Below are 27738 nucleotides of genomic sequence, written 5' to 3'. Positions count from 1 at the left end.
TTTTTTATGTTTGAAATTGAAAGATCTCCATTTTAAAGCTTTAAAAAATAAAAAAAATTATTTGTACAATAAATAATGCAATTGTAAAAAACGGCCATTTTGGACCTTTCGCAGGCTGTTTTGCAATAACCAATTAACGAAATTAAACTTACCATAGCTCAAATTGTAGGTTTTTTAATTTACTACAACTTTCTATTAAAAAGTTTTTCTCTAAAATGAATATCCTAAGCTACAAAATTAAAAATCAATAAAAATTGCAAATATAACAAATGAAAATCGCAATTAAAAAAAAAGCGCACAATATTTTGGTTACATTTTAGTAGAAGTTATTGCTGGCATCGTCCTTTACAACACCTGATAGGTTTCAAAAATTCCTGAATTATATCACGTTTTTTCACCCACAGCCTGGGGTACCAGTTCAATACCCATGTAGAAATGTTTCTTGAACTGCTTTTATGTTTTTATCTTTCCAAACTCTACCCACAAGATGCCCTTTAATCAACCACGTTTCATTTAAATAATAAATATTATTTTTTTTTGTTCTATGTTTTTTTTAATTTTTCGTAGGTAGTTTCGTCTCCAGCATACAATTTCTTCGGATTCGATAAGCTTTGACTCACTACCAAATTTTCGTATTTAAATTCATAGACAAGTTTCCAAAATTTGGATCTATCGTGTTTATTGTGATTATCGTGGTCAAATCACGATTATCGTTCATATATTGTAAAACTTCATCCAAATATGGTATTTGTGTGATGAGTGTGGCGTGGCACGCTTTATCACAGTGGCGGATCTACGGGGAGGGAAAATGGGGAAATTCTCCCCCCCCCCTAACAAGATCCAAAATTAAAGAAAAAAATTTTTTAAACATGAAACTTAAACCACGCATAGACAAATTTAACCTAATAAACACGCTTATTATTATTTGTCTTTCATGTAGTTTGGGTTTATATTTTTTACGTCTTTTGGTTGGTGTTGGAAGTTCCCCCATAAGGTAAATGTCACCTCCCAAGGCAAATTTCTAAATCTGCTACTGCTTCGCCAGTTTACCAATTTAAACGTCGCAAATCACAAATTTTGAGGAAATAACGCTATTTCACGTTGCGTTGATGCCCGTCTTTAGTTTTTGTCTTTTTCTGTTACACATTTTCTATTTTTCAAGGCGTGCCACACCACGTTCTGTTGGATGCCAGCTTTAAAATAATCATCCAGCTAAACTTTTAATAACTTTGTTCTTCCTGCTCTCGATTTAATGGCGGATCTACAACTTTGCCTTGGGAGGGGAAATTTGCCTTAGGGGGGGAACTTTCAATGAAACACCCACCAAAATACACAAAAAAAATATCCAAACTACATGAAGACATAAATAATAACTTATATGCATTAAGTGTCCTTTATTTTCCTAACTAATTTGTTTATTGGGTTGAATTTATCTGTCTGTGGTTTAAGTTTCATGTCAGCTAATATATTTTTATGTTTCAACAATTTTTTTCTTTAATTTTGGACCTTGTTAGGGAGGGAAATTTCCCCTTTCTCCCTCCCATAGATCCGCCACTGTCTCAATTTCAGTGAAGTCATACCAGCTGATTTTTCTTCTTTTAAAACTTTAAAATCACTCTATGCTACTTTTGAAATACATATAGTATAGCGTAAACTTTAATTATAACGGTATATTACCTACCTTCTCTAAAATTAGAACCCTATCCTGATTAAGCCGTCCTACACCTCTGGTGTTTGGCAAATTAATCTGAAAAAATATCAACACCCTACGCAACTACATCTTGCGAGCTATATTTAGAATAGGTCCATGTACCGTTAATAGAACTGGTCTACTTCCTGCTTCTTGTTGGATTAATAAACACATTAAGTTGTGAGTGTTGTTTTATTTGTTTGTTTTGACCTGAGACGTCTTTTCACTTTAAAGGAACTTAAAGAAAAATAGATATAGCGAGGTGAAAAGATAAATGATTTTTACGCGTTGGCGTTCTTGTTTTTCCTGTACTGAAGGAATAGTTTTCATTTTTAAATAGAAGATTTCAGAGCGTTGGTGAGAGTGGAATAATGAGATGATAAATGGTTTTCCTGAAACCTGCATATGGAATTGCGGAGATATTCTGTATTTTTAACGTCAGTAAAGAGAATATGTGGAGTATGTCATTATCACGGCTACAGAATGATCAGCTATGTCGATCTTAGTAAAAATATTACGATTAAGGCCATTTTTTATCCAATATTTCATAGATTTTATTTAATTTTAGATATCCAGTTGATATTCTTCACGCTAAGAACATATTGGGATTACATAAATAATGAGTCGTTAAAATATCTGTAATAATATTTAGTCATTCGTAGCACCTGTAAGTTTGGACGAATTTTCTGTCCAAAATAGACACATAAAAATCCTCATTTATACAAACATAATCATTCCTTTTACAGTATTAGGAATAGAGAGTTGGTAATTTAACTTTTGAGGAATTTTATCTGTTTCTTTTTTGTTATGTGCCATTTTTCTGTTTCCTGCCATGAGTTCAGTGGCGGATCCAAGGGGGTGTCACGAAGGTCATGACCCCCCTCCAGACGAAAATAAATATCAATTCAATAATCCTAAAAAAAAACGAAAGCCGTCAAACAAAACAAAAATTAAGTATATAATAAACATAATATATTATATAATATATATAGGGTGTCCCAAAAGTAGCGGAACGGTCGAATATTTCGCGAATTAAACATCGAATCAAAAAACTGAAAAATACGTGTTCAATCATTTTCAAAAATCTATCCAATGACACCAAACACCAATCCCCACTACACCCTCTGGAGGTGGGGTGGGGGGTAACTTTAAAATCTCAAATAGAAACCCCCCAGTTTTTCTTTCAAATTTGGATTCGTTACGTAAAAGTAGGCAACTTTTATTCAAGACATTTTTTCGAACTGTGGATAGATGGCGCTGTAATTGGGAAAAACGATTTATCCGGATACCATAGGTAAATTATAGAAGCGGTCTAATATCTCACCACATACACTTCCAAATGAGAAACCAAAAAACAGATTTTTAATCTTTTTCGAAAACTTATCGACTAACACCAAACATGACCCTCCAACCCACCCCCTGGAGGTGGGGTGGGGGGTAACTTTAAAATCTTAAATAGCAACCCCCACCTTTTATTGCAGATTCGGATTCGTCATAAAAAATTAAGCAACATTTATTCGAAACATTTTTTTAAATTTCTGATAGATGGCGCTAATAAATCGTATTTTTCCAATTAAAGCGCCATCTATTAAAAATTCTAAAAAATCTATCGAATAAATGTTGCTTAATTTTTTGTGACGGATCTGAATCTGTAATAAAAAGTGGGAGTTGCTATTTAAGATTTTAAAGATACCCCCCACTCCACCTCCAGGGGGTGGGTTGGAGGGTCATGTTTGGTGTTATTCGAAAGGTTTTCGAAAAAGATTAAAACACTGTTTTTTAGTTTCTCATTTGGAAGTGTATTTCGTGAGATATTAGACCGTTTCTATAATTTACCTATGGTATCAGGATAAATCGTTTTTCCCAATTATAGCGCCATATATGCACAGTTCGAAAAAATGTCTTGAATAAAAGTTGCCCACTTTTACGTAACGAATCCAAATTTGCAAGAAAAACTGGGGGTTTCTATTTGAGATTTTAAAGTTACCCACCACCCCACCTCCAGGGGGTGTAGTGAGGATTAGTGTTTGGTGTCATTGGATAGATTTTTGAAAATAATTGAACACGTATTTTTCAGTTTTTCGATCTGATGTTTAGTTCGTGAAATATTCGACCGTTCCACTACTTTTGAGACACCTTGTATAATAAACAAAAGCCCATCCAAAAAATAATTGAAAACCCTTTTATCCTAGGGGTGGTAAGACTAAGTGACCTTGCATGAGATAACTAAATCACCCTCAAGATCCATATGGCCCCCCTAAGCCAAAAAAAATTTCTGGATCCGCCACTGCATGAGTTGCCCCTACAATTAGCTTATTTCGATCATGTCACTGTTCCAGGTTTTAACTGAGTGTCCTCGTCCACTTGTTCCCTAGTGGTTTTGTCTCCCATACTATTTTTAATTGCCAATCGAATATGCATCGTTTCCTATTGTTCCAGTCTCTTATTTTGTAGAGTCCCCTACGCTCTACTTTGGTGTAGATTTGTAGATGTTTGAAATCCATCTTTTCGTAGCTTCCCTCGTTTATTTCTTTGTGCTGGGTGCTGATGTCCATTTCCACACCTTTAAAGATATCATCACCTCGTTTTTTCTATGCATGTATATGTATATGTTACAGTTCAAGTTGATTATCCAGTTGGAGTTGACTTTTCCTAGTTCGAGTCGACTCAAACGGCTGGTTTTAGTAAAAGTTAATTATAAATATAAAATGAAGATTTTTATTCAACATTTACTAGTAAAAGTAGACTCCAACTAGTTAAAGTATACTCTTCCCAGTGCCATTTAGTAAAAGTTGATTCACACAAACAACCGATTCTAGAAATTAAATGCTACTGTATATTATGTTTAAATCGTGATATTTATAGTCCAGGCTGTATCGTCGCCCCCGTTAGGTAAATTTTTCCAGTTCGATTTTTTTGCACAAACTTACTCAAAAAAGGTCCTTATAACGAATCCACAGGGTGTCAGGTGGTACCGTAATCGAAAAATTGTTTAAACAATTTTTTTTAAACAAATTCACAAAAAAAAATTCACTTCGGACATTTTTTTTACATCATTTGGGTCATTCGGAGCAATAGAGGTCGTTTCTGATTTTTCTGTAAAATTTATTGTTCTCGAGTTATTAAAATTTGAAAAATGCGAAAATGACCATTTTCAAGGATTAATAACTCAGTTAAAAATTATTATTATGAAAGTCAGAAAGTCACCAATCAAATTTTAACGACCCCCCCCCCTCCCCTACAAGGTACTGAAGAAATATTTGTCATTATTATATTACTAAGCTGTTATTTTTAATTATTAACAATGAGCGCTAGGAGCGTAGTGAGGCGGCTGTCAATGTGAGTGCGACTGAGATGCACCATTGGACGGTCGGAATGGAGGATCTTACTCGCACTCACATTGACGGCCGCCTCAATACGCTTTTAGCGCTCATTGTTGATAATTAAAAATAACAGCTTAGTAATAAAATAATGACAAAAATTTCTTCAGGATCTTGTAGGGGGGGCCTTAAACTTTGATTAGGTGACTTTCTGACTTCCATAATAATAGTTTTTAATCGAGTTATTAAGCCTTAAAAATGGTCATTTCGCATTTTTCAAATTTTAAATCGCGTATAACTCGAAAACTATCAATTTTAAAATAATCTAAAAAAAATTGTCCGGAGTGAAATACTTAGTTATTTATAAAACAGTTCGTGAAGTATGTTTTTGCACACGCACGCGATGTTTAGAGCACGAGCGGGCCGAGTGCTATACATCGTCTAAGTGCGCAAAAGTACTTCACGCACAGTTCCATACAATATTTTATCTACCAAAAAACAAATAAAAAAACTGCAACTCATGCAAATTAATACTTTGTCATATCAATTTATAATGCGACGGTAGACCGCATACTACAGTAGCACCATTTCGTCTACTAAGTTCCAGTCAGTAATATTTTCCTGAATAGTTTACTGCAACAGCTACATCAGCTTTGACCCGTTTTGAATTTTTCTACTCTGTTCCAAATTGAATTGATTCATCCTTGTAGTTATTCTCTGTTCTTTTTTGTTTGCTGAGTACTGTGGTCGTTGTTCTCTGGTACTGGCTATGCCAATGTCATTCACTAAAAGTCTGGTCGTTTTTTATATTAAGACCTTGTATGTTCCAGAATCCAACATTAGCAATACTTCTTTTTTCACAGGGAAAGGAGCAAAACTATCGTATTAACCCCCTCCTTTGTCCGGGACCGGTACTGATCGAATTTACTGAGCTACTCGATTCACCCAGTCTCTACGAGAGACGGAGTATTTTTATTATTGTAATGCTACAATATTTTTGGACGTTTAATGCCTGAATGCTTTTTCTATCAGCATCCAGCACAATTCAACCAAGACATTACGAATGCAACCAAAGAAAAGAACAGTCTTACCCTCACCTCACACAGGCTTACATTTTTCATCTATTAAACAATATATTGTTCAATCAATCTGGTATGATAATGGTGCCTTACGTAATTTTTTTCAACGAAAACTTTATGTTTATAAATTCGCAAAGTCTGTGTGTTATTGCGTTGCCGCTCCTGCAATACTTAGAGCAGATTTATCGATGGTTTCTTATGTAGTTTTGTCTTCTGAATCCACATCTGAAAACGGCATTTCGATATCTCTAACCGCCTTCGAGAAAATCGACCTCAAAATCTAAAATGTGACGTCACAATCATTTTATTTTCTGCCGACACACTAACCGTCAGCTGAAATCGTTGCTAGTAAGTAGGCTAGTTTTTTAATCTGAATTTGTCAAGCAAAGCATAGTAGGTCTGGATCCCGCGTATGAAAAAAAGTTGATTAATAGCAAGCTGAAAATTTGTTAATAGCTTAAGGGTGTCTAGTCGGACAAACTTTAATATATGGGAACACTGAAACAGGGGAAGTTTTAATTGTGGAAGAGGTTAAAAATTTGGAACGGTCAGACCACGAAAACGGCACATGTATTTTGTCCGACAGAACAGACTTAAACTCTCCGGACAGAGATTAAACTCGCATGCAAAAATCAGACTGCTATTTTTCACCAAATGGGCGTTTTAATAAGTGGAACATGTAGAATATGTCAAATGACAGGAATTATGACAGGTGATAAATAGCAGTCTGATTTTTGCATGAGAGTTTAATCTCTGTTCGGAGAGTGTAAGTCTGTTCTGTCGGACAAAATAAATGTGCCGTTTTCGTGGTCTGACCGTTCCAAATTTTTAACCTGTTCCACAATTAAAACTGCCCCGGTTCCAGTTTTCCCATATATCAAAGTTTATCCGACTAGACACCCCTAAGCTATTAACAAATTTTCAGCTTGCAAAATCCAGACCTATAGGTTATTTATATTTGAGTTTGACACTTCGTGAATGTTAAACTAAATTCTAAATGAAGTATTAATAAAATATCAATGACATTTGATAGTGAATTTAATTATTATAATATGAAATAAATAAGATATTCAAAAGTACAATTTGAGTATATTTTGAAAGCAATAATTTATTAAAAACTTTAAAAAGGTTTATACGAGTATACGGCCTCCCCTTTAATGATAAATGGACTGTTCCATTTGTTATGAAATGAAAATTGGTATTATAGTCGGTTCGCTAAACTCAGACACAACTGGCTAGTGATTTTAGTAGGTAATTTTTTGCCAATTTTGCCAAAATTGGCAAAATTACTAATTATTTAGTAATTATTAACTATTTAGTAATTATTTTTTTCTGCCAAATTGGAATAAAAAATTATGGTCTGATATGTGCATCCTTCTAATGGAAAAAATATTTGAAAATTTTTCTCAAATTATGGATACCAACAACATTTTCATTTATCTCTTTTATTTTTAATTTGACGAAGAAAAGTTATTCTTCATAAAAAGCTCTTCATGGTCTAAGATTTATGATGCAACTATCATATATCAAATTTTATTAATTTTATACGAGGTATCTGAGCTTCTGCGCTCTTTTCTCACTTGTTGTACAATATACTATATTTTGACTTTATTTAAAAAAACAATTAAAAAAGAATAGATACCTATTGTATGATATCGATTTTCTTAGTTTCTTTCAGTAGATACACTTTTTCAAGTACCTTAAAAATGCATATAATTTCCCAAACAGGTAAAAACTCTGAAGCATTTAAATACTTTGTTTTCAGGCTGATAATGGGAAGAAAAAAAAGCGAAAAAGGATGTTTAATTTCCAAGATAGAAAAGAGTGATTACGCCCATTTTCGAGGGAGCACTTTTGTTTTGTTATGTGCATGCCTCATTTCGTGCAGTAAAAATGCTTGACGAATTTCCTTTTGTCTCTTATATGCGGAAAAAAACACCAAATTACCCGTTTGATAAAGCGTCCTTTTTTTGGACCATTATTTCCGCAATAAGGGAGACATGTTGTGGCCGCCTCGCGGTTCTCGCATTGGTGTACTTGACGGGTGTATTGAAACGTTTAACTCTTTCATTGAGCCGCAAACATATTTCATTTTTCTAACTTATTCTATCCAGTCTGTATACTTTGTAATATTCACCATCTAGGGTGCTATAGATATAAATGGCAACAGTATTTAGTGTTAATGTGTGCTTAAAGGACATATACGTTTCAAAAAAGACTCCCCCAACACCAAACATTCACCTACAACTCAGAGTAAATTAAGAAGGAGTCGAAGCAACATCTCTGTCGGCAGAAGCACTCAAATAATCCGTCAAAGGTTTACTCCACGTGCTCTCCAAATCTGTCAAAGAGTGTCCTGATTTTGGTATAAGGGCAATTAATTAGGAGCAATAAGAGCAATAATTAAGCAAGTGTTTAAAGTTTTCATCGTTTTCTTGGTAGCCCTAAACCCAGCGTTGCCACATGCCCACACCTCTACATTCAGGATCTTCCCGACAGTGTCTTGGATGGAGAATAGTGTACACATACATTTGAAAGACTTGTATTAACTAATAAGACTGTAGTTCTGGGATTTTGTTTATGTTTATTTTGTTTCTATTTATTTTCTATTTTGTGTGATGTCATTTTAATTTATATCTTTAATAATTTCGTAGTACCTTTGGATAGCTTTTTATATCGTTAGTGTTTAAGACATTCCTAAATTACAGGTGAGAGGTCTCATATGTTTGTTGTAATATGTCATCCTTATACACTCTTTCTCTCTCTCTCTCTCTCTCTCTCTCTCTCTCTCTCTCTCTCTCTTATTTAGGGCATTCTTCATGTTTGTCTTATTGACAAATTGCAAGCTGTGGTAGATCTGTAAAGGAAATTATCTGTTCAGTCTTCTTTTAAAATTTGATGGCCCAGCTCTCTCTTTCTCTCTCTCTCTCTCTCTCTCTTTCTCTCTCTCTCGCCCTCTTTCTTTTTCTCTCTCTCTCTCTCTCTCTCTCGCTCTCTCTTTTTCTCTCTCTCTCTCTCTCCCTCTCTCTCTCTCTCTCTCGCTCTCTCTCTTTCTCTCTCATTATTGAGAATCGTTATTTCCCCAATATCCCTAACAAATTTTCTCCATTGCTCTCTATATTCAGCTGCTCTAACGGTGTCCATCTTTACATAACCATATTCCTGATTTTTCATGGAACGTTTCCAGAAACAATTAATCTCTCACCTCTGCAAACCACGGGACTAAAGCGTAGAACTCGCTGCATACATGTTGTGTACAGCCTTTTTTAATTTCAAGTTAATTAAGAATTGAAATAGAATATTATAGAAAAATAGAAAATGGGACATTACAAGCAATAGAAATACGTAGAGGAGTACGATAGGGATGCATTTTGTCACCACTGCTATTTAATGTATATAGTGAAAACATCTGCCAAGAAGCCCTTTTGCAAGCAAACGAAGAAGTCGTAATTAACGGAGAGGTTGTAAATAATATTCGATACGGCGGACGACACTATACTAGTTGCAAGAATAGTAGAATTACAACGATTACTTACAAACATGAATATTGCTTGCAACAATTATGGCATAAACATCAATATCAAGAAAACCATGTATATGGTCTTCAGTAAAAGCATGACACAACCAGCACATATTAGTATAAATGGCATTTAAATTGAAAAAGTGTCAAGTTACAAATACATACTTAGGAACTTTAATAAACGAAACTGGAGACCAAATCAATGAAATAAAAAGAGGTATCCAAATTGCCAGGGCCACCTTCATAAAGATGAGAAAATTATTTTGCAACATAGATAGCATCCCTCTACGATTAAGAATGTTAAGAGGCTACGTATTTAACACTCCATTATACGGTGTAGAGGCCTGGACTCTCAAACAGAACAACATAAAAAATATTGAAAGTTTCGAGATGTGCTAGATGAAAGTTTCGGTTAAAAGAGTCACAAACCTTCAAGTATCTAATACGAAGGATATAGGAAAAGACCCAGAAATTGTGTTAACGATAAAGCAAAGAAATCTCGAGTACCTGCTTGGGTCACCTGATGAGAGGACATAAATACGGATTACTTTAAAATATAATGCAAGGAAAAATAGAAGGAAAACGGAATTCAGGCCGTAGAAGAATCTCATGGTTGTGGAATTTGAGAGAGTGGTTTGGCTGCACCACTAATGAACTCTTTAGGTCAGCTGTAAACAAGATCAGGATAGCCTTGATGATTTACAATCTCCGATAGGAGTGGCACAAGAAGAAAAAGAAGAAAAAGAATGGAAACGTTTGTCCGATGAGTCCTCTAAGGTATTCGTAGCATTCTTCTTTAACACCACATCTCAAAAGCTTAAATTTGTTGGCTATCTTGAATTCGAAGTGTCCAAGTTTTTCCCGGAAATATTGAGAATGCAAGTGTCTCCGAACTTCTGCTTCGCAGTTGCCATCGCTAGTTACACTAGATCCGATATAACTGAAGCTGTCTACTATATGGTATTTCTGCAAGTGGTTGCTTAGCTGACTAGTGTTAAATATGTCTATCACCATTTATTTTTAGACCAACCTTAATGCTTCAACTCAACTCTTCGCAAGATATCTACATTTCATCAGCAACTCTTAAATTGGAGATTTTCCTACCAGCCATCGTTATTTTATCGACCTACTTTTTAAATCGACCCTCATGACATTTTTCTTTAACATAAATATTGAATAAGTCATGTGACAAAACCAAACTTGTCTAGCCTCTCTCTCTCTCTCTCTCTGCTCTAAGAATTTTAAGTACCTCTGATCATAGGCATTTAAAATTATTTTATCACAAAAAATCATTTTCCTCATAATGAGGCAATCATTTTCTGTGATCAAATAAACGCTAGACCACACTCAGTGTAAGTTACGCCTTTACAAACCACACTACATTGATACCCGATAATAGTTTGTCCGTTGTACACCAGTAACAACTTAAATACATGTAGTATCATCAAGCCTACCTTACAGAATGATGGTGGACAATTGACAATTCCTCTAGGTGAACATTCACAGTCATACCATCGCGTCAAACGGCGTGATCTACAGCCAAAAATTGATCGTGAGTGTTGAATCATGATCGCTTTTTTGGCGTGATGCCAAAATCCGGATTTCCATTCGCTTACGTAATGGATACGTGCCTTTATATATTAGTTTCCTAAGAATTCCTCCCTTGATAGTTCATATTATTTTTGTTTGTCACATTTAAAGACAATCCCTTTAATAATAAAAATGATGTGCGACAATGCGTATAGTGCGCCTCCCTTTCCTTTCTTGCACTTCTTTTCACAAAACACCGACTCTATTTTAAAAAGCTTTATGAGATGTTTGGAGTATCAGAATAAGTCACCACTTAATGGTAATTTAGATAATGATTATGTGATTAGATAGGCTGTATCTAGAAAAAGAATAGGGGTGGGTGATTTGCTACCCTTTTAACTATGTATAATCCTATTTGTACGCTTAATTTATAATAGTTCACAGGGGAAATGTGTAGATACTTTCAAGATAAAAGTATTTAAGTATTCTGATAAAAAAAAACTAATGTTAATCCATATAGGGGGGAATAGACTTATATGTCTTTAAACTTTATATCCACAACCAAACTCAACAGTCAAAAGGTAGAATTCGACTTAGGACTTTAGTCAGACCTATGATTAAAATTACATATGAAGCCCTAGTCGGGTTATTTTGTCTTGTGGTCTTTGGTTGCTATAAACGTCTTTATAGAACTCTCTGGTTATTTTCAGAGTGTCCTGTTAGACAAGGCGAAAACGGCGGGTTCTTTGGAGAAAATACTCCCATGAGATTTTTTGCATAATCACATTCGTGAGACATTCCAGAATAAGATTCAAGAAGTCGCCCACGCGAAAAGTGGTCCAAATTTTTTTTCACTATTTTTTTTTAATCAAATTGCAAAAATCAATATTTTTGGCACGGAAATTTTTTAGGTTTTTTGGACTATTCTGGATAAAAAAGGTCTCTTATAATTTTTCTCTAAAGTTGATAGTTTTCGAGGTAAAAGCATTTTAAAAGTAAAAAAAAGAAAAATGGCGATTTTCAAGGCTTAATAACTCGGTTAAAAGGTATTACTATGAAAGTCAGAATATGACTAAATCAAAGTTTGAAGCCCTCCCTACAAGATCCTGAAGAAATTTTTGTCATTATTTGATTACTAAGCTGTTATTTTTAAGTAAAAATAATGAGCGCCATGCACGTATTAGGTGGCCGTCCATGATGAGTGCGAAAGAGATGCCATTCAGGCAGTCCAATGGCGAATCTCACTCGCACTCACATCTTACCGCTCATTATTAATAAATAAAAATAACAGCTTAGTAATAAATTTATGACACAAATTTCTTCAGGATCATGAAGTGGGGGGGGGGGGGGGGGCTTTATATTTGATAATGGCCATTTTCGCGTTTTTCAAATTTTAAATAGCTTATAACTCGAATACGATCAACTTTAGAAAAAAAATTACAAGAGACCTTTTCTGTCCAGAATGGTCCGAAAAATGTAAAAAAATTTGTTCCCGCCAAAAATATTTATTTTTGCAATTTCATTAAAAAAATTGTTAAAAAAAATTGGACCACTGTTCGCGTGGGCGACTTCTTGAACCTTATTCTGGGGTATCTCACGAATGTGATTATGCAAAAAAATCTCACGGGAATATTTCTTCCAACGAACCCGCCGTGTTCGCCTTGTCTATGTCTGTTGTTGCCTTTCCCTCTTTGACTCCTAAGTTTTTACCGTTTTACTTTGTGTGAGTATTCCTTTATTGTCTTTGAACCTCTGAAATTCTTTTATTTAGTTTTTTATATTCTTCTTTGTTTCCTTTTTCTTTCTCGCGTAGTTTTCGTCGCACTTTCATTAGACCTTTTGTATCTTTGCTAATATTTTCGCTTTCGGTGTCATTTTTTTGCATAAGACAATTTCCAGTAACAATATTACCAGTAGTTTTTCCAACACCAGTAAGAGTAAGAGTTTGAAACAATATTGGAAGCACTAAAGCAAAGCCGAATAGATTAGAGGTTTACATCTCTAGTCAAAAACATTTATGAGAACGCTACATCAAACGTACGACTGCACGAAGGCATAGAAAAATTCGGCTTGGTCGAAGAGTAAAGCAAGTAGACAACAGTTCACCAAAATTATTCACTGCAGCTCTAGAGTCAATATTTAAGAACACTCAGTGGCAATATATGGGCATCAGTATGGATGGAGAACGAAATCATCTGAGGTTTGCAGATGACGTTGTATTATAGATAACTTAAAAGAAACAGTTTTTGTGATGTATTAGCTTAAAACTCTTTATTAACAATAAACTTTAAGAAAACTAAAGTTTGAGAAATCTCGAAAATAAGGGAAATATAGCTGTTTACAATAATATACAACAAACAGACACTTAAAAATATCTGGCACACGAAGTCACCCCTTTAACAGGAGCGATGTTGACTACCTCAACCGCCTTTAATAAGGTAGTTAGTGTTGACCTCATTCCATGAACATGAACTGCAAACTTATGAACATAAGTTTGGATTTATGCGATATAAATCGGTTGGAGTTTTTATTATAAAGGTAGGGGAGCCCAAGCGGGGATTTTTGCAGTCACTCGAGCGCGTCAGATTAGCATATGGTGAGAAACCTGGTACCCTGCAGATGTACCTCTACCATATATTGGCTCTTAACACAGGGGAGTTCGTTAAGGGGGGCCCGAAAAAAAAAATCTATCCTTAAAAAAACTCGAAATTGTCAGATTAAGATAAGGTAAGTTAAGTACATGCAAAAGAGTGTATATTTCAAAAATCTGACGATTTGAGCCGGGCGTAAGGAAATGGGTGAGTCCCAAAGTTTCACAAGAAAAAAGCGAATATTTCGCGAAATGAACGACAGATCGAAAAACTAGAAAATATGTGCTCAATATTTTTTAAGCATCTGTCGAATGATACCAAACACGACTTTCCATGGAGAGGGGTAGGGGGTAAATTTAATATTTTAAATACGAATCCCCCGATATTTCGCGAAATGAACATCAGATCGAAAAACTGAAAAATACACTTATTCAATATTTTTGAAAAATCTGTCGAATTGCACCAAACACGACCCCCCATGGATGTGGGGTGGGGGGTTACTTTAAAATCTTAAATAGGAACCCTCATTTTCTATTGCAGATTTGGATTCCTTACGTAAAAATAAGTAACTTTTATTCGAAACATTTTTTCGAATTATGGATAGATGGCGTTATAATCGGAAAAAACGATTGTTGGAAATGGAAAATTAAGTTAAAAAATGGCAAGCGCCCACTAAAATGGAAAATTTTACTTAACTTTTTTTGGTTTTAGGACCTACTCTTTACAACCCAATAGGTCCCCAAAGCGCTCGAGTGACTGCACATTTAGCATACTTTGCTCCCCTACCATAAATGCAAACATGAAAGAGGAAGATAGCATTCTGAAACTTGAAAGAAAAATATTGAGAACGATACTAAGAGAGGGAGAAAGAAGAATGAAGACAAATGCCGAAATTGAAGAAGAAATAAAGGGAGAAAATATAGTTAGATACATAAAATCTCTTCGCTTGGAATCGATAGGACATATTATACAGAAACGCCCACACTCAGATATGTATGTTGAGAAGGATAACTAACTGGGCACCAATATGGCCTAGATGTAGAGGAAGGCCTAGGCCTAGAAGAAGATGTCTGAATGATGTAGAAGAAGATATATAAGAACAATGAATGTTAAAGACTGGAAAGTTCAGCGCAAGGTCAGGAAGAAATGGAAAATAGTCACATCAAACTATAAATTATATAAAATAAAAATGTATACCATTTTTTATTCAGTTACAATACGAAGGCAAAACAATCTTACTTTTCAGTTAGAATACGGAGCGCAGTCCAGTCCTCTGAATCGCGATTTTCGGCTCTTCTTGGAGCCTCATCGGAAAGAACGTAGGCACTGTTCTCCATACCCTAATTGACTAGCGTCGAGAGTTTTTCCCACCCACTGCAACCGAAGTGAAGGTATTAGGTGACTAGCGTCATCTGGCAATTGAAAGATGAAGTTAGTTTTCAATCCTAATAGCAAAATATTGAAAATATTAAAAATATTACTAAAAGATTTTTAAATTGAAAACTTATTGGTACATTTCCCTGGTGATACCTCCAAGGCTTCTACAATTTGCAAGCCAAATGGATGCTGCAGTGAAGACAAAGGGATGCTACCTCTGGTACCTCTACCTCTGGTAGAGTAACCAGGTGCATTTTCCGTTGGAACTTTACCGAGCTGCAGACGGGGGATGTGAATTGCATAGTGTAGAATTCCTTCCCTTTGTCTTCACTGCAGCATCCATTTGGCTTGCAAATTGTAGAAGCCTTGGAGGTGTCACCAGGGAAATGTACCAATAAGTTTTCAATTTAAAAATCTTTTAGTAATATTTTTAATATTTTCAATATTATTAATTTTGCTATTAGGATTGAAAACTAACTTCATCTTTATAAATGAAACATTAAAAGTAATCCACCTTACCCAACAATAGGATTTTAAACGCCATAGCGCCATATAATCTCTAGGAATTGTAATGCTAAATGAATGAATGAAAATTCAAAAAATAGGAAAAAAGCATACATCCCTAATGCATTAAATAAACAAAAATGAAATAAAATCAATGGCAGGGAAATCTCATGAATTTCTCGTTCGCTACAAATACTCTTCACTAAAACGAGAAGCCATTATACCGTTAAATGTCTTTCTTCTCTCGGCTTGGATCGCAAATTGCAACTTTTTACAATAATGCTCGTCGTTCTTCTTTTTCTGTGACTCTCTTCATTAGTTTAATTCGATAATGCACCTGTAAATCAAAAGCGGAGACGGCGGTTCCATTTCAAATTAAAGAACCGCGCCAAACACCTGCTCTACTAAACAGTTTTTGCACAAAACTCACGAAATACCTTAAAAACCCATGTATTCTTCACTGAAGCTTATTCCACAGAAGATGTAAATTACGTCACATTCTGGACGGTTTTTGTTAGGAACGTTGACATGAATATTGTATCAGATTGTGACTTTAATCGGTAATATTGCCAAAAGTTGTTACAGCCGGTCGAGAAAGTATGTACCATGTGAAATGAAGATGGCGAGCGACGTAACTGAAGAATATGAAAGAGAGGGAAGTAGTATAAGTTCGGTTGTCTTCGGTGTCTCTTCAGACGGCATTCCATGGTTAAATGAAGAAGTCAGGGACGTATCTAACGTATTTGTAGAATCTTTTGGTGTTTGATGAATAAATTTGAACTAAAATACGACCTAGTGATTGATACAGTTCCAGAGGCAGAAGGAGTATAGGAAGAAGGAGAGTGTCATGGTTAAAGAATTTAAGGGACTGGTTCAGATGCAGTTCTATAGAACTCTTTAGAGTAGCGGTGGATAGAGTAAAGATAGTGATGATGATATCCAACCTCCGATTAGGAGACGGTACTTGAAGAAGAAGAAGAAGATTGATACAGTTCCAGAAACAAGACGTTGCAAAATTTTATTCAGAAATGATGTTAAATATAAATGTGAGGGGAACTGCGACTCCATAGTATAAAAAAGGAGTTACCACTACAAGTTAAATGATAACTTTGGATAGTGCAATAATTATTGTGGAAAGTAATAGTTTTAAGTATCTAGGACCGGGATTACAAAGATTTTTATGGTTCCAGAATAGAAACCAAATCTAAAACCAACCGTCTTCCTTGGTAGCGTTACGGAGTATCTCCTTGTTTCTCCAAATACAGTAAATTCTTACAATAAGCGGTATCAACATTAGCAAGACGCAAGATCTTAATCCCATATTTTGCTGGCTTGCTTTCCTTAATTTTCTTGTAGACTCTAAACGGACATATACCACAAATGGCACTAACTGTTCATCAACGGTAAGATTAGAACCAGGATTATGTGTTTTTGACAACTACTTACGAATATTTCAATCATGTTTCGATTAGGTGTTAGATTTTCAATTTGGTGCAGAATACGGCGGTCTCTTGAAACAATCGTCATCTACAGTGCGCTGAAATAAGTGCTACCCCCCCCCCTTATTAACTTATTTATTTTTAGCTCATAAGCAAAACGCTCTGACAGGTCGATTTTTAAAATAATCTAATCAATGTTTCGAACTTTACGCGATCCCTCTTCAGGTGACAGGCATAACTTTGACTTTTTTAAATTTGAAAGTACATCATGTGACACCTCATTTAAAATCTTTTGAAATGCTGATTGCACAAATGTATAATATGTATTTTAATCCTATTTGAGAGCGTAGGCGCAAAATTTCGGTCGAATTCATTTTAAACGCATTCATTTCTTTCGAATTCTGAGAAAACTAATAAGTATTTTTGAAAAATTTAAACGCAGAGTGAAAGATTACATTATTACGGAAGGCTGAAAGTCCCTTAGACTAAACAAAAGTTTCTTTTGAATGATATATTTGAAATTAAAAATCAGACTAAATTTTCTCTTTTTTTCACCCCTGTGACTTATTAAAATAAACATCATAGAAGTTCTCAGGGACTCTCTACCCTCGATAATACTGTAATATTTCATTCTGCGTTTAAATTTTTCAAAAATACTTATTAGTTTTCTCAGGAATGAAATAAAATGAATCCATTTAAAAATATTTCGACAGAAGTTTTGCGCCTACACTCTCAAATAGGATTAAAGTATTGCCACATGATGTACTTTCCCATTTAAAAAAAATCAAAGTTATGCCTGTCACCTGAAGAGGGATCCCATAAAGTTCAAAACATTGATGCTATAATATACTATGATTATTTTAAAAATCGACCTAACCAAGCATTTTGCTTATGTTCTGAAAATAAATAAATTAATAAGCATATTCCACATATTCCAGCGCACTGTATATTATTCCTACAGGCTGTCGATTACTTTATCATATATTTTTCACCTCTAATGTTCAGCTCTACTAGGACCACATTTAGCTTGTACCTGAAAGATCAAATGCAAAACTTCATTTTTCAGGATCTTTCATAATGTGATCGAAGTATTCCAGCTTGAGTCTCTTGATTCTACTGGCGCAGTCGTGTTCTCTGTTCAGTCATCTAAGGAGCTCCTCATTTCTAACTCTATCGACCCAGCTGATTCTTAGTAGTCGTCTGTATACCCACATCTCAAAGGATTCAAAGCGATTAAACATAAACATAGTAACATAATTTTCACTTCATACAGTAGAACTGGAAAGATATAACAATATGTTTTTGAACGCAAGTGTCAGTATAAGTATTACTCGCAGAACATCTTTAAAAAGTGACTTATCAGACTTATTGTTCAATAAACACCGCATGTCTTTGCACGATGTTTATTTGGTATTGTGACAAAAATGCCGATTTAAACCAATCAGTTGGTGATACCACAATGTCATCAATTCTGTTAAAGAGACCATACAGCAGTGCTTTAGTTCCATTTTCTCACAAAAACTTTCAATATTAGTAGTATTTCAGTACGCACTTCATCGGTGTCAAGTTTTTCTTTACTTTTTGCCGCTTATTTTGCCCATGTAACCTCCCTTTCTGTTATAAATGAACCTGTTATGCCAATAGTTGTATAGTGATCTACTCTTCCATCTTCAAAAAAGTTGTTTTTCCAATCTTTTAACTTTTCATTGATATCTAATACTTTTTCTTTGTCCGTTTCTGTCTTTGGGAATATGTTGGGATAGTGTTTTCCGTTGGTTTTCGGCGATTTCTTGTGCAGATGCTTAATTTCTTGTGTAGTTGAAATAAATCGTGTTTCTTTTAGTGTGCAATTTTATCTGCTGTTTGATTATTACATGGATCCTCTTGTAATCAGTAATTCTTCTAACATTCCCCCTTCTTTTCTCTTGTTTTTACTGCACTGAATTTTGTTTCCTAAACGGTCTTTTATTCTTATCCAGCTTTTCTTAGTACTTTTCGCTTAATGCTAACTTTATTTTTTTGGCCCAATACACTCACTGGTTCTTTCTTGTTGTACGGTATCACTTGACATCTTTTTTCTATCAGACTCTTTGCTTATTCACTCTTGTAATACTTTTCAATCTTAGTCTTATCTTTTCTACCAAAATATTCCGATCTGTTGGTACATCTACACTTGGATCTGTTTTAAACTAAGTATATTTCAGTATAACGTATTTGTGCCTACACATAAAGCCTACTTGGTTACGAACTACTCATTCTACACGGAAAGAGAATAGAAAAGGAGATTACTATTAGGCTATTGATTATGTACTATAGAAAGGAACTAAAACGTTAACGGGGTTTTATTATTTGATATGGTCAATGAATCTCTATATATGAGAAAACCGCGGAGTGCTACCATTTAAAGGGGTGCGTTTTTGAGAAATATGTGAATTAGTCCCTGGGCACAGGTTACATTAGGGTGAGTTCTATGCACTTTTGGTACAAATACGTCTACACAAAAATTGTTCCTGGTTAAATTTTCTATCCAAATATTACTTTTGAAAGTCAAAGATACTTTTTTTACAAAAATATATTCAAAAGAAAAGCACAAATAAACCCAAAAGAAAGAAATTTTGTTTTTTGTCCCATAACTTTTGTCCACGGGGATATAGGTATAGACATTGCTTCACAGAAAAAAAAGTTACATATTTTCTCTTTAAAATGATGTTTAGTAGAGGTCATTAGGATTTACAGTTTTCGAATTATGATTTTTCAAAGTTCGCCACTCACAGCAATTTTGGGCAATTTTCCTTGTTATTTCGCAAATATTGTTCTGTAACTTTTTTCTACGCAGCTTTAGGCATATGCAATGGTACATGTAAGAGGAATAGAAATCAATTACCTTTAAAATGTTCTACTGTATAATGCTGTAGGCCTTCTTTTAAAGAGGTTATCATTTTCAGGATTTTATACTTTTAACGAGTTTTTATAATTTTTACGATTATTTTTTAACTTTCCCATTATAACTTTTTTTTCTACATTTAGGTATATATTATATGTATAATAAAAATGAAAGCTTATTCTGTTTTATAAGTATTATAAAAAATTCCAGGATTATTTTTGAATAAGATATGCTTTTTCAAAATGTAATAAATAGGTATGTACTTGCAACGATTTTTGATTTTTCGATAATTTTTTAAATTTCTCAATATAACTTTTTTATGTGATTGTGTGTTATGATTAAATCTTCTTTTTTATAGGTAATACTTTCGATCCACTTGACTCGGCCGGGCAAACTTCAAAATATGGATTAATTTCAATATTTGCTGTCAAAGCTCCTGTACCACAAGCTTTGCTTGAAAAAATAGCATGTAAATGTACCAAAGGATGTACAAAAATCTGCGGTTGTAGGAAGATAGGAATTAGTTGTTTAATATTCTGCAAAGGGTGCATGTGCATGGGTACTAATTGTGGGAACTCTAAGATAACTGAGGTGTCAGAGGAAGATATTGAAACTAATGCTAACGAAGAGATGGACTTTGATTTTGAAAATTTTTTAAATGTCAACGTTTAAATAATTTTAACTAAAGTGGTGTTTTCTAAGACTAATGTTTATGTAGTTTTTGTAAAAAAAATAATTTTAAATAATACAGGTAAAAAATATCAAAGAATCACTCGGTTTCCATTATTTAAATATAGATGATACACCATTTTAAAGAACAGAAAGCAAGCCCTCTTTATTGAGCAATATATAGTGTATTCATGTACAAGAAAAAAAAAGTTATAATGAGAAATTTAAAAAATAATACTAAAATCACAAATCGTTGCAAGTACTTATTACATTTTGAAAAATAATATCTTATTCAAAAATAATCCTAGAATGTTTTGTAATACACCATTTTAAAGTAAACAAAATAAGCTTTTATTATTATATAATATAATATATACCTAAATGTAAAAGAAAAAAAGTTATAATGAGAAATTTTAAAAATAATCGTAAAAAATGTAAAAAATAATATTTTTTATCAGGTATCATATAATATATAATATAATATTATATTATATATACTATATATAATGTATTATTATGTAATATATAATATATTATATAATAATATTATTTTATTTTTATATTATAAAAATCGTTAAAAGTATAAAACCTTGAAAATCCATAATCTCTTTAAAAAAAAAGTCGTACAACGATACACAGTAGACCATTTTAAAGGTAATTGATTTCTATTTCTATTACGTGTACCATTGCATATACCTAAAGTTACGTAGAAAAAAGTTACAGCACAATATTTGCGAAATAACAAGGAAAATTGCCCAAAATTGCTGTGAGTGGCGAACTTTTAAAAATCATATTTCGAAAACTATAAATTCTAATTACCTCTACTAAACCACATTTTAAAGAAGAAATATGTAGGTTTTTTTCTGTAAAGCAATGTCTATACCTATATCCTCGTGGACAAAAGTTATGGGACAAAAAACAAAATTTCTTTCTTTTGGGTTTCTTTGTGCTTTTTCTTTTGAATATATTTTTGTAAAAAAAAGTATCCTTGACTTTAAAAAGTGATATTTAGATAAGAAATTTAACCAGGAACATTTTTTATGTAGGTATGTTTGTACCAAAAGTGCATGGAACTCACCCTAATGTAACCTGTGCCCAGGGACTAATTCAGCCATTTCTCAAAAACGCACCGCTTTAAATCCGCACCGCACTCCGCGGTTTTTTCGTATATAGATATCCATTGACCATATGATATAATAAAACCCCGTTAACGTTGTAGTTCCTTTTAGCTATCTTATTTTGAATATAATCAATAGCCTATATCTATAATTTCAAATATTTAAGAGTGTCTTTGAAAAATCAATGACCTCTACTAAAAAAAAAAATATAGCGAAAACTTTTGGACTCGTACGAACATATAATGGGACAAACCCAAAATAATTTAACTAAGAAGATCATAGGTGCAGACAGAACAAAGAAAAGAACAAATTGCAGATCAAGAAAAAAAAAAGGATAGAGGAAGTAAACTAAATTGGCCAAAAAGAGGCGTCAATTGAATAAATGGGAGCAGTCAGTAACAAATATTGAGATAAACAATCCGATATTGAAAGACATGATTTATGCGAAAGAGAGAAAGAGTACGAATACATTGAATATATTTTAGAGCAGGTAGATACTTTTTTTGATAATGTTTATATAGTAAAAACTTATATAAAATAGAAATAAAACTAATTATCCACGAGGAAAAAATTTTCCTGTAGTTGGCTGTATACCATTTATTACAAAAAACCATAATAGTTATTTATGATATAAGTGTTAAAAGTACAATGAGCGAAGCGAATTCTGCAATTCACATGAGTGCCTTAAAAATATACTTTTTAACACGTATATCATACAATATTTTTTCTACAAATGTTATAAATTTATAAAATACAATATTTTTGTTAATTGCTGAAACCATGAAACCTATGACCCGTAAAAGGTAGAACTGGTTGTCTACACTCGAGGGGAATGTCTAAAAATTCTAAGCGAAAATATTATACCGTTACATAAACTGTTTTTTCTACAAACGTGTTAAAAATTCAATAATACAGTTTAAATTAAATTCTAAAAAAGCTTTTCAACCACCTTTTTCAAATTGCGCAAGTTGTACTATTAATATTAATGTTAATAAATGAAATATATATATTTTGACGTCTCACATTTTGACAATTCAGTTTTAACTGCAGTGCCTTAAAATTTTTAAAGCACTTGTGCCTTAAAATAACATTTTTAACGCTCCTATGGAGTGCTAAAAATTGCATTTTTAACACGGTTGTAGAAAAAATCCTTTATAAAAGGTATATTTGTTAAAATCCCTATACAGGTCTACATCACAGAACAGAACTAGTTTTCAATCGGTTGACCGATCATCATCAGTGTTTGCTTGAATCTAACATGCTAACCACCAAAGTAAAAAATATTTGGGTAAAAACGCTATACAATTAATCAGTCATAGAATCAGGAACATAGAAATAAGATGTGAATTTAAACATAGATGTTTAAAATATCCAATGTTTCATGCTCTAGGTACCATTGAGCTCGAATTTCGACTTGTTCACATCATGACTGTATGGTAGCAAGTCTTGCAAGTGTATGGTAGCACTTGCTACCATACAGTCATGATGTGAACAAGTCAAATTCGAGCTCAATGGTACCTAGAGCATGAAACATTGGATATTTTAAACATCCATGTTTAAATTCACATTTGTATGTTCCTCTGACGGATTAATTGTAAAGGGTTTTTACCCAAATATTTTTTACTTTGGTGGTTAGCATGTTAGATTCAAGCAAACACTGATGATGATCGGTCAACTGATTGAAAACTAGTTCTGTTCTGTGATGTAGCCCCTGTATAGGGATTTTAACAAATATACCTTTTATAAAGGATTTTATGGTTTTTCTTTAAACTAATTATGTTGTGACAAAATAAAATCATTTTCTTGACTTCTGCTTTGTCTTCTTCTGCGTATACAATTTAATTTTCTCCATTGTAAAGGTGGGATTGGTTTTTTGTCCTTTCTTAATATTTTATACAGCTTTCAGAACGCGTATTTCTTTGGGTTTAGTTGCTGGATAATATATCGCACCTTGAAAACCATATGGCAGTAACTGCAAAAATCATAATATCGAGTTATGAGCATTTTAAGTTTTTGTAAAGTTAATTTTATTTCCTGTAGTTCCAAAAATTAAGCTACAAACCTGATATTTGGTATAATTGTATTTCATTTTGCATATTTTTATATGAATGAATTAAGAAGTACATAAAATTTCCTCCAGAAAATAGGTATATTAACACATACGGCCATATGGTTTTAAAAAATATATCAATTTTCGCAAATGACGCAGTAAAAATGCATATCAAATAACAGCTTTCTTATTTAAGATTGTACTTATTTATTACAAATTTTTAGTGTTAGCACTTAATCAAAGTCTTGCATATTATAATCTGTCTGTTCGGTTTCTATTGTTGAATTGGTCACGTGTAAATCTGCATAAAACCTATGATAGTGCTCTTGAATAACGTTAGCCTTACATAGTGAGAGTCTACATCTTGTTTTTTGAGATTGCATATTCCTGGTGGATGCGAATATGCTTTACTTAGTTCCATATTAGCCACCATTCCTCGTTGTCTTTGCCTTATATTAATGGTTCTGAACTCTGTATCGTTGAAGCTTGCCTTAACCTGAAACTTATTTTTAAATGTCTTCTCCACCTAGCTCATCTTATGTCATGCCAGACGACCTGATTACCTTCTTCGTCAATGTTATAATTGTTCCCCATTTCCTTACATCGTTTTTTAAAGCCCAATATTTCCAATGTACACCTTTCATTAATTTTATAAGGTTTACCTGGTTTTTTCGCTGTTTGAACTACTGTGAACCATTGCGCAGCTACGTAAATTGGTCATCTTTTAAAGCCTTTTTTTGTTTCTCAATCAAAGAATGCACGTTAACTACCGTATTTTGAGAGTGACCCGTTATCAAAAATTTGTAGGTGATTTTAGGTATGTTCAATTTCTGTACTGCATATTGGTAAAGATAGAAAATATACTTGTTCTTATTTTGCCCACAGTAGTTATCTTAGTATAATATTATTTCTTTTTCCCTGGCATGGTTCCTCAGAAATTGTAACAGGAACGACGCTATTTCATTTGAATCACGATTAGCAATTCGCTCGAACCAAAAACAGAAGTGTCCTGCATTTGTGGTCAAGTAAAAAATTGTGAAATTAAATAATGTTGATAATCTCCTTTTGTAATAAAATAAAGAGACTTCGCCTGAAGGCGTCGGTAGTAATGATTGTAAATCAAAACAACCAGTGATGCAAGTGTTGGATTTTGCAGATTTTAAGTAATTTATTTCTCTTTCCTATCGAGTTCCACTTCCTGACTGTGAGTATTATAGGCTGTCTTTAATGTCGATTTATCTAATTAATTTCTGTAACTTTCTCACAGCAAGCAAAGGTATTTTTGAGCTTAAAGAAGTCTATAATAAATTCCGTGTGAAATATGGTCATCACCGTAGCGTAATTTCCGAACACCGACCCTTTTTCTTTGCAAAATTTTATATAATCGTGATGAATATCAGCAAGGGTTTTATCATCGCTGACGAATTATCTGGTAGTTTGTTTCCTTAGGTAGTGAGATTCCACTCTCGGAATGGACTCGATGTAAATCATTATGTTTTGTTTCACGACTTCGTTGATTCTTTTTCCATTCTTATGAGTTCCTTGCTTTTCTTTTGGGATAAACCCATCTGCAGTACGACGTTGTATATTAATTTGTTTAGTCTTGTCGCTTATTTCCAGTGTTGCAATGAAATCTCTATGCAGCACTCTATATTTTGTTGCATTCAAAGGATTTTTCCTTAGTACATCTTGCTTTTATTTTACGAGCGTGAGTCACATTTTGCACATATTGCCATATAGATCTGAGTTTTTGTTCCAATTTTAGAACCGTAGAGCATCAACTGCAGATAATTCCTGATGGTATAAAAAGAAGAATCGATTTTTGAAAGAAGCCATAGGGATGTATCTTTCTGGTGACGAACTTAAATTTTTTTGCAGATGCTGCTATATAGCATTAAAAAATAGATTTTTTTTCCTATTAGACTGCATTCAAACGTCATTTCATGAAAAAATTGTAGCTATTGCCATGTGGTTTTAAGGTGCGACATATTAATGAAACATTACTAAATTCATAAATTACGGAATGTGCCAGTCCGGTCGTAGCTCTCGAGTACCTGACCCGCACTACACGGCTGGCAAACCAACTACAACCTACTCGATTTACACCATCTCTTCAGTTCTTACCACACCACCGTTTGGTGATATCGATTCGGTAAGATTTTATCGAAAATAGTCAAAAATAGCAACTCGCGCTGAGGTTGTTAAGTGACAGTAAACACAACAAAAAAGAGTTGCGGTCTAACTGCATTGTAGTTTTTGTTTGTGTTGCTCATTTTGTTGTGTTATTGAAGGAAATATGTAACTATTTAATTATTTAATGACTACATAAAACAGCCACGTTGTATGTACGTACAATTTAGTGAATTTTTTCCTTTAAGTACCTTTAAACAAGCTATTAAAAGACTAGTTAGTGATTGTCTCAGTGAGTTTTTAAGTTGTGAATGTTTTATCTTAAGAATGTGATAGGGATTGCTGGCCGATTTTTCTTAAAGTTGTGTTTTTCTGATGATGGGGAGACTTAGTAAAAGTACACCGTCCATTAGAGTGAATTACAGGAAATTAGTGGACGAATATAGCAGCAGTTGTGACAGTTTGAGGATAATGCCTGTCTTGGACTTCTTTTCTTATTCGTGTAGACATTGTGGACATCGACAAACGTTAAAGGTTAGTTCAAATTTAGACCTAAGTACCTAAGTATGCAAAGATGTGCATGTTTTGTAGAAAATAATCATAATGTTTATTTACCAACTTACAATTTTTTACAAAATTCGCCTTAAAAACTGAAACTTACAGCTTTAGTGTGGTTACATAAAAAGTTATTTTCTTTCATATTTTTAGTGAAAAAAAATCATTACTACTAAAATTGTTCACATTTCTACACTACACAATCTCTGTATGGTTTTATGGTTTATTTGCAGTAATAAGTTCTATAATAACTGAATTCTAAATAAAATAAGTCTTGAGATCCGGTGTCTATAGGAAGTACGGAAGTAAACCTTTTTCAAAGAGCGCTAGCCTCAAAGCTTCCTGCTTCCTCCTATTAATGAATTAATACTCCAGGGTAATAAGCTAGAAATAGACCATGTTCGGGAGACTCAAAGATCCAGGTAGCTGACTACTTTTTTAGTTATTGTAGACCTATAGGAAACTACTGTGGCGAGCTATAGAGCAAAGGCACCAAATTTGAGACACTTTTTTTGAAAAACAAATATAAAACAGAATATTCAAAAGTTTTTAAAACATTTATATCGAACACTTAAATTTAGTGTTTCTACAACACAACAAAAAATAAATAAAGCGAATAAGACATATATTTTTGCAAAAAAAAATACATTTAATTCTTTTGCGACATTTAATATTAAAAATAAAAGGTTGCCTAATTTGGGATAGCCAGGTATCCAAATTTGAGGCAGGTACCCCAATTTGGGATACTATTCAAAAAAGCCTTTCCTTCACAGAAAAGACAAATAAATGTGCTGGACTTTATTTCTCCACAGTCTTCATGTGTCCCCCTGCCACATTGGTAACACTTTGCCCATCGTTCTCCATATTTATCGTCGGAAAATTTCCGACAAACTTTGCTCTAATTCTTCTTTGTAGGGTGTTAGAGTAATTACTGAAGCCTTTCCTGATCTGGCATGTGGTTTTTTAGTGGTGTCTTTCTTGTATGTAGGGATCGGACAGATGTCTTTCGGAGACACAAGTTGTTGATGAGGTAGTGGTGGACTAGGAGTTCTATGTTCACGCATTGGATGATTTGGTTGTTCATGGTTTGGTTCTATTTTTTGTTCGTCCCTTTCGTTTTGTGTTTGCAAGTGCTCTTGAATTCCAAATTCAAAGTCCCTAAAAATATGGCGACAAATAGGGACCAGTCCAGTTTTTCGGAAACCATTGCAAGATATTTCCATCGTCGCAGCTTTGTTATACGCTTTACAAAAAATACTGGCAATGGCATAAGGCGACACAA

General features: G+C 33.6%; 1 protein-coding gene across 2 annotated transcripts in view; it reads left to right on the top strand.

Moving 5' to 3' along the window:
* The window catches only part of LOC114335486 (EGFR adapter protein-like), a 1026571-nt gene that overhangs the window by 633078 nt on the left and 365755 nt on the right, over window positions 1-27738 (top strand). The window contains exon 1 of one of the 2 annotated variants that reach the window (XM_028285729.2): window positions 25906-26435. The exons of the other annotated variant lie outside the window; for it this stretch is intronic. Within the exon in view, the coding sequence (XP_028141530.1) occupies window positions 26277-26435 (159 nt within the window). The 5' untranslated portion in view covers window positions 25906-26276. Of the gene's footprint in view, window positions 1-25905; window positions 26436-27738 lie in introns of those variants that run through there. 2 annotated transcript variants of the gene reach the window in all.

The sequence above is a fragment of the Diabrotica virgifera genome, chromosome 2 (genome assembly GCF_917563875.1).
Source record: "Diabrotica virgifera virgifera chromosome 2, PGI_DIABVI_V3a".
Classification (NCBI taxonomy): domain Eukaryota; kingdom Metazoa; phylum Arthropoda; class Insecta; order Coleoptera; family Chrysomelidae; genus Diabrotica; species Diabrotica virgifera.
This window is presented reverse-complemented; position numbering and strand designations above follow the sequence as displayed.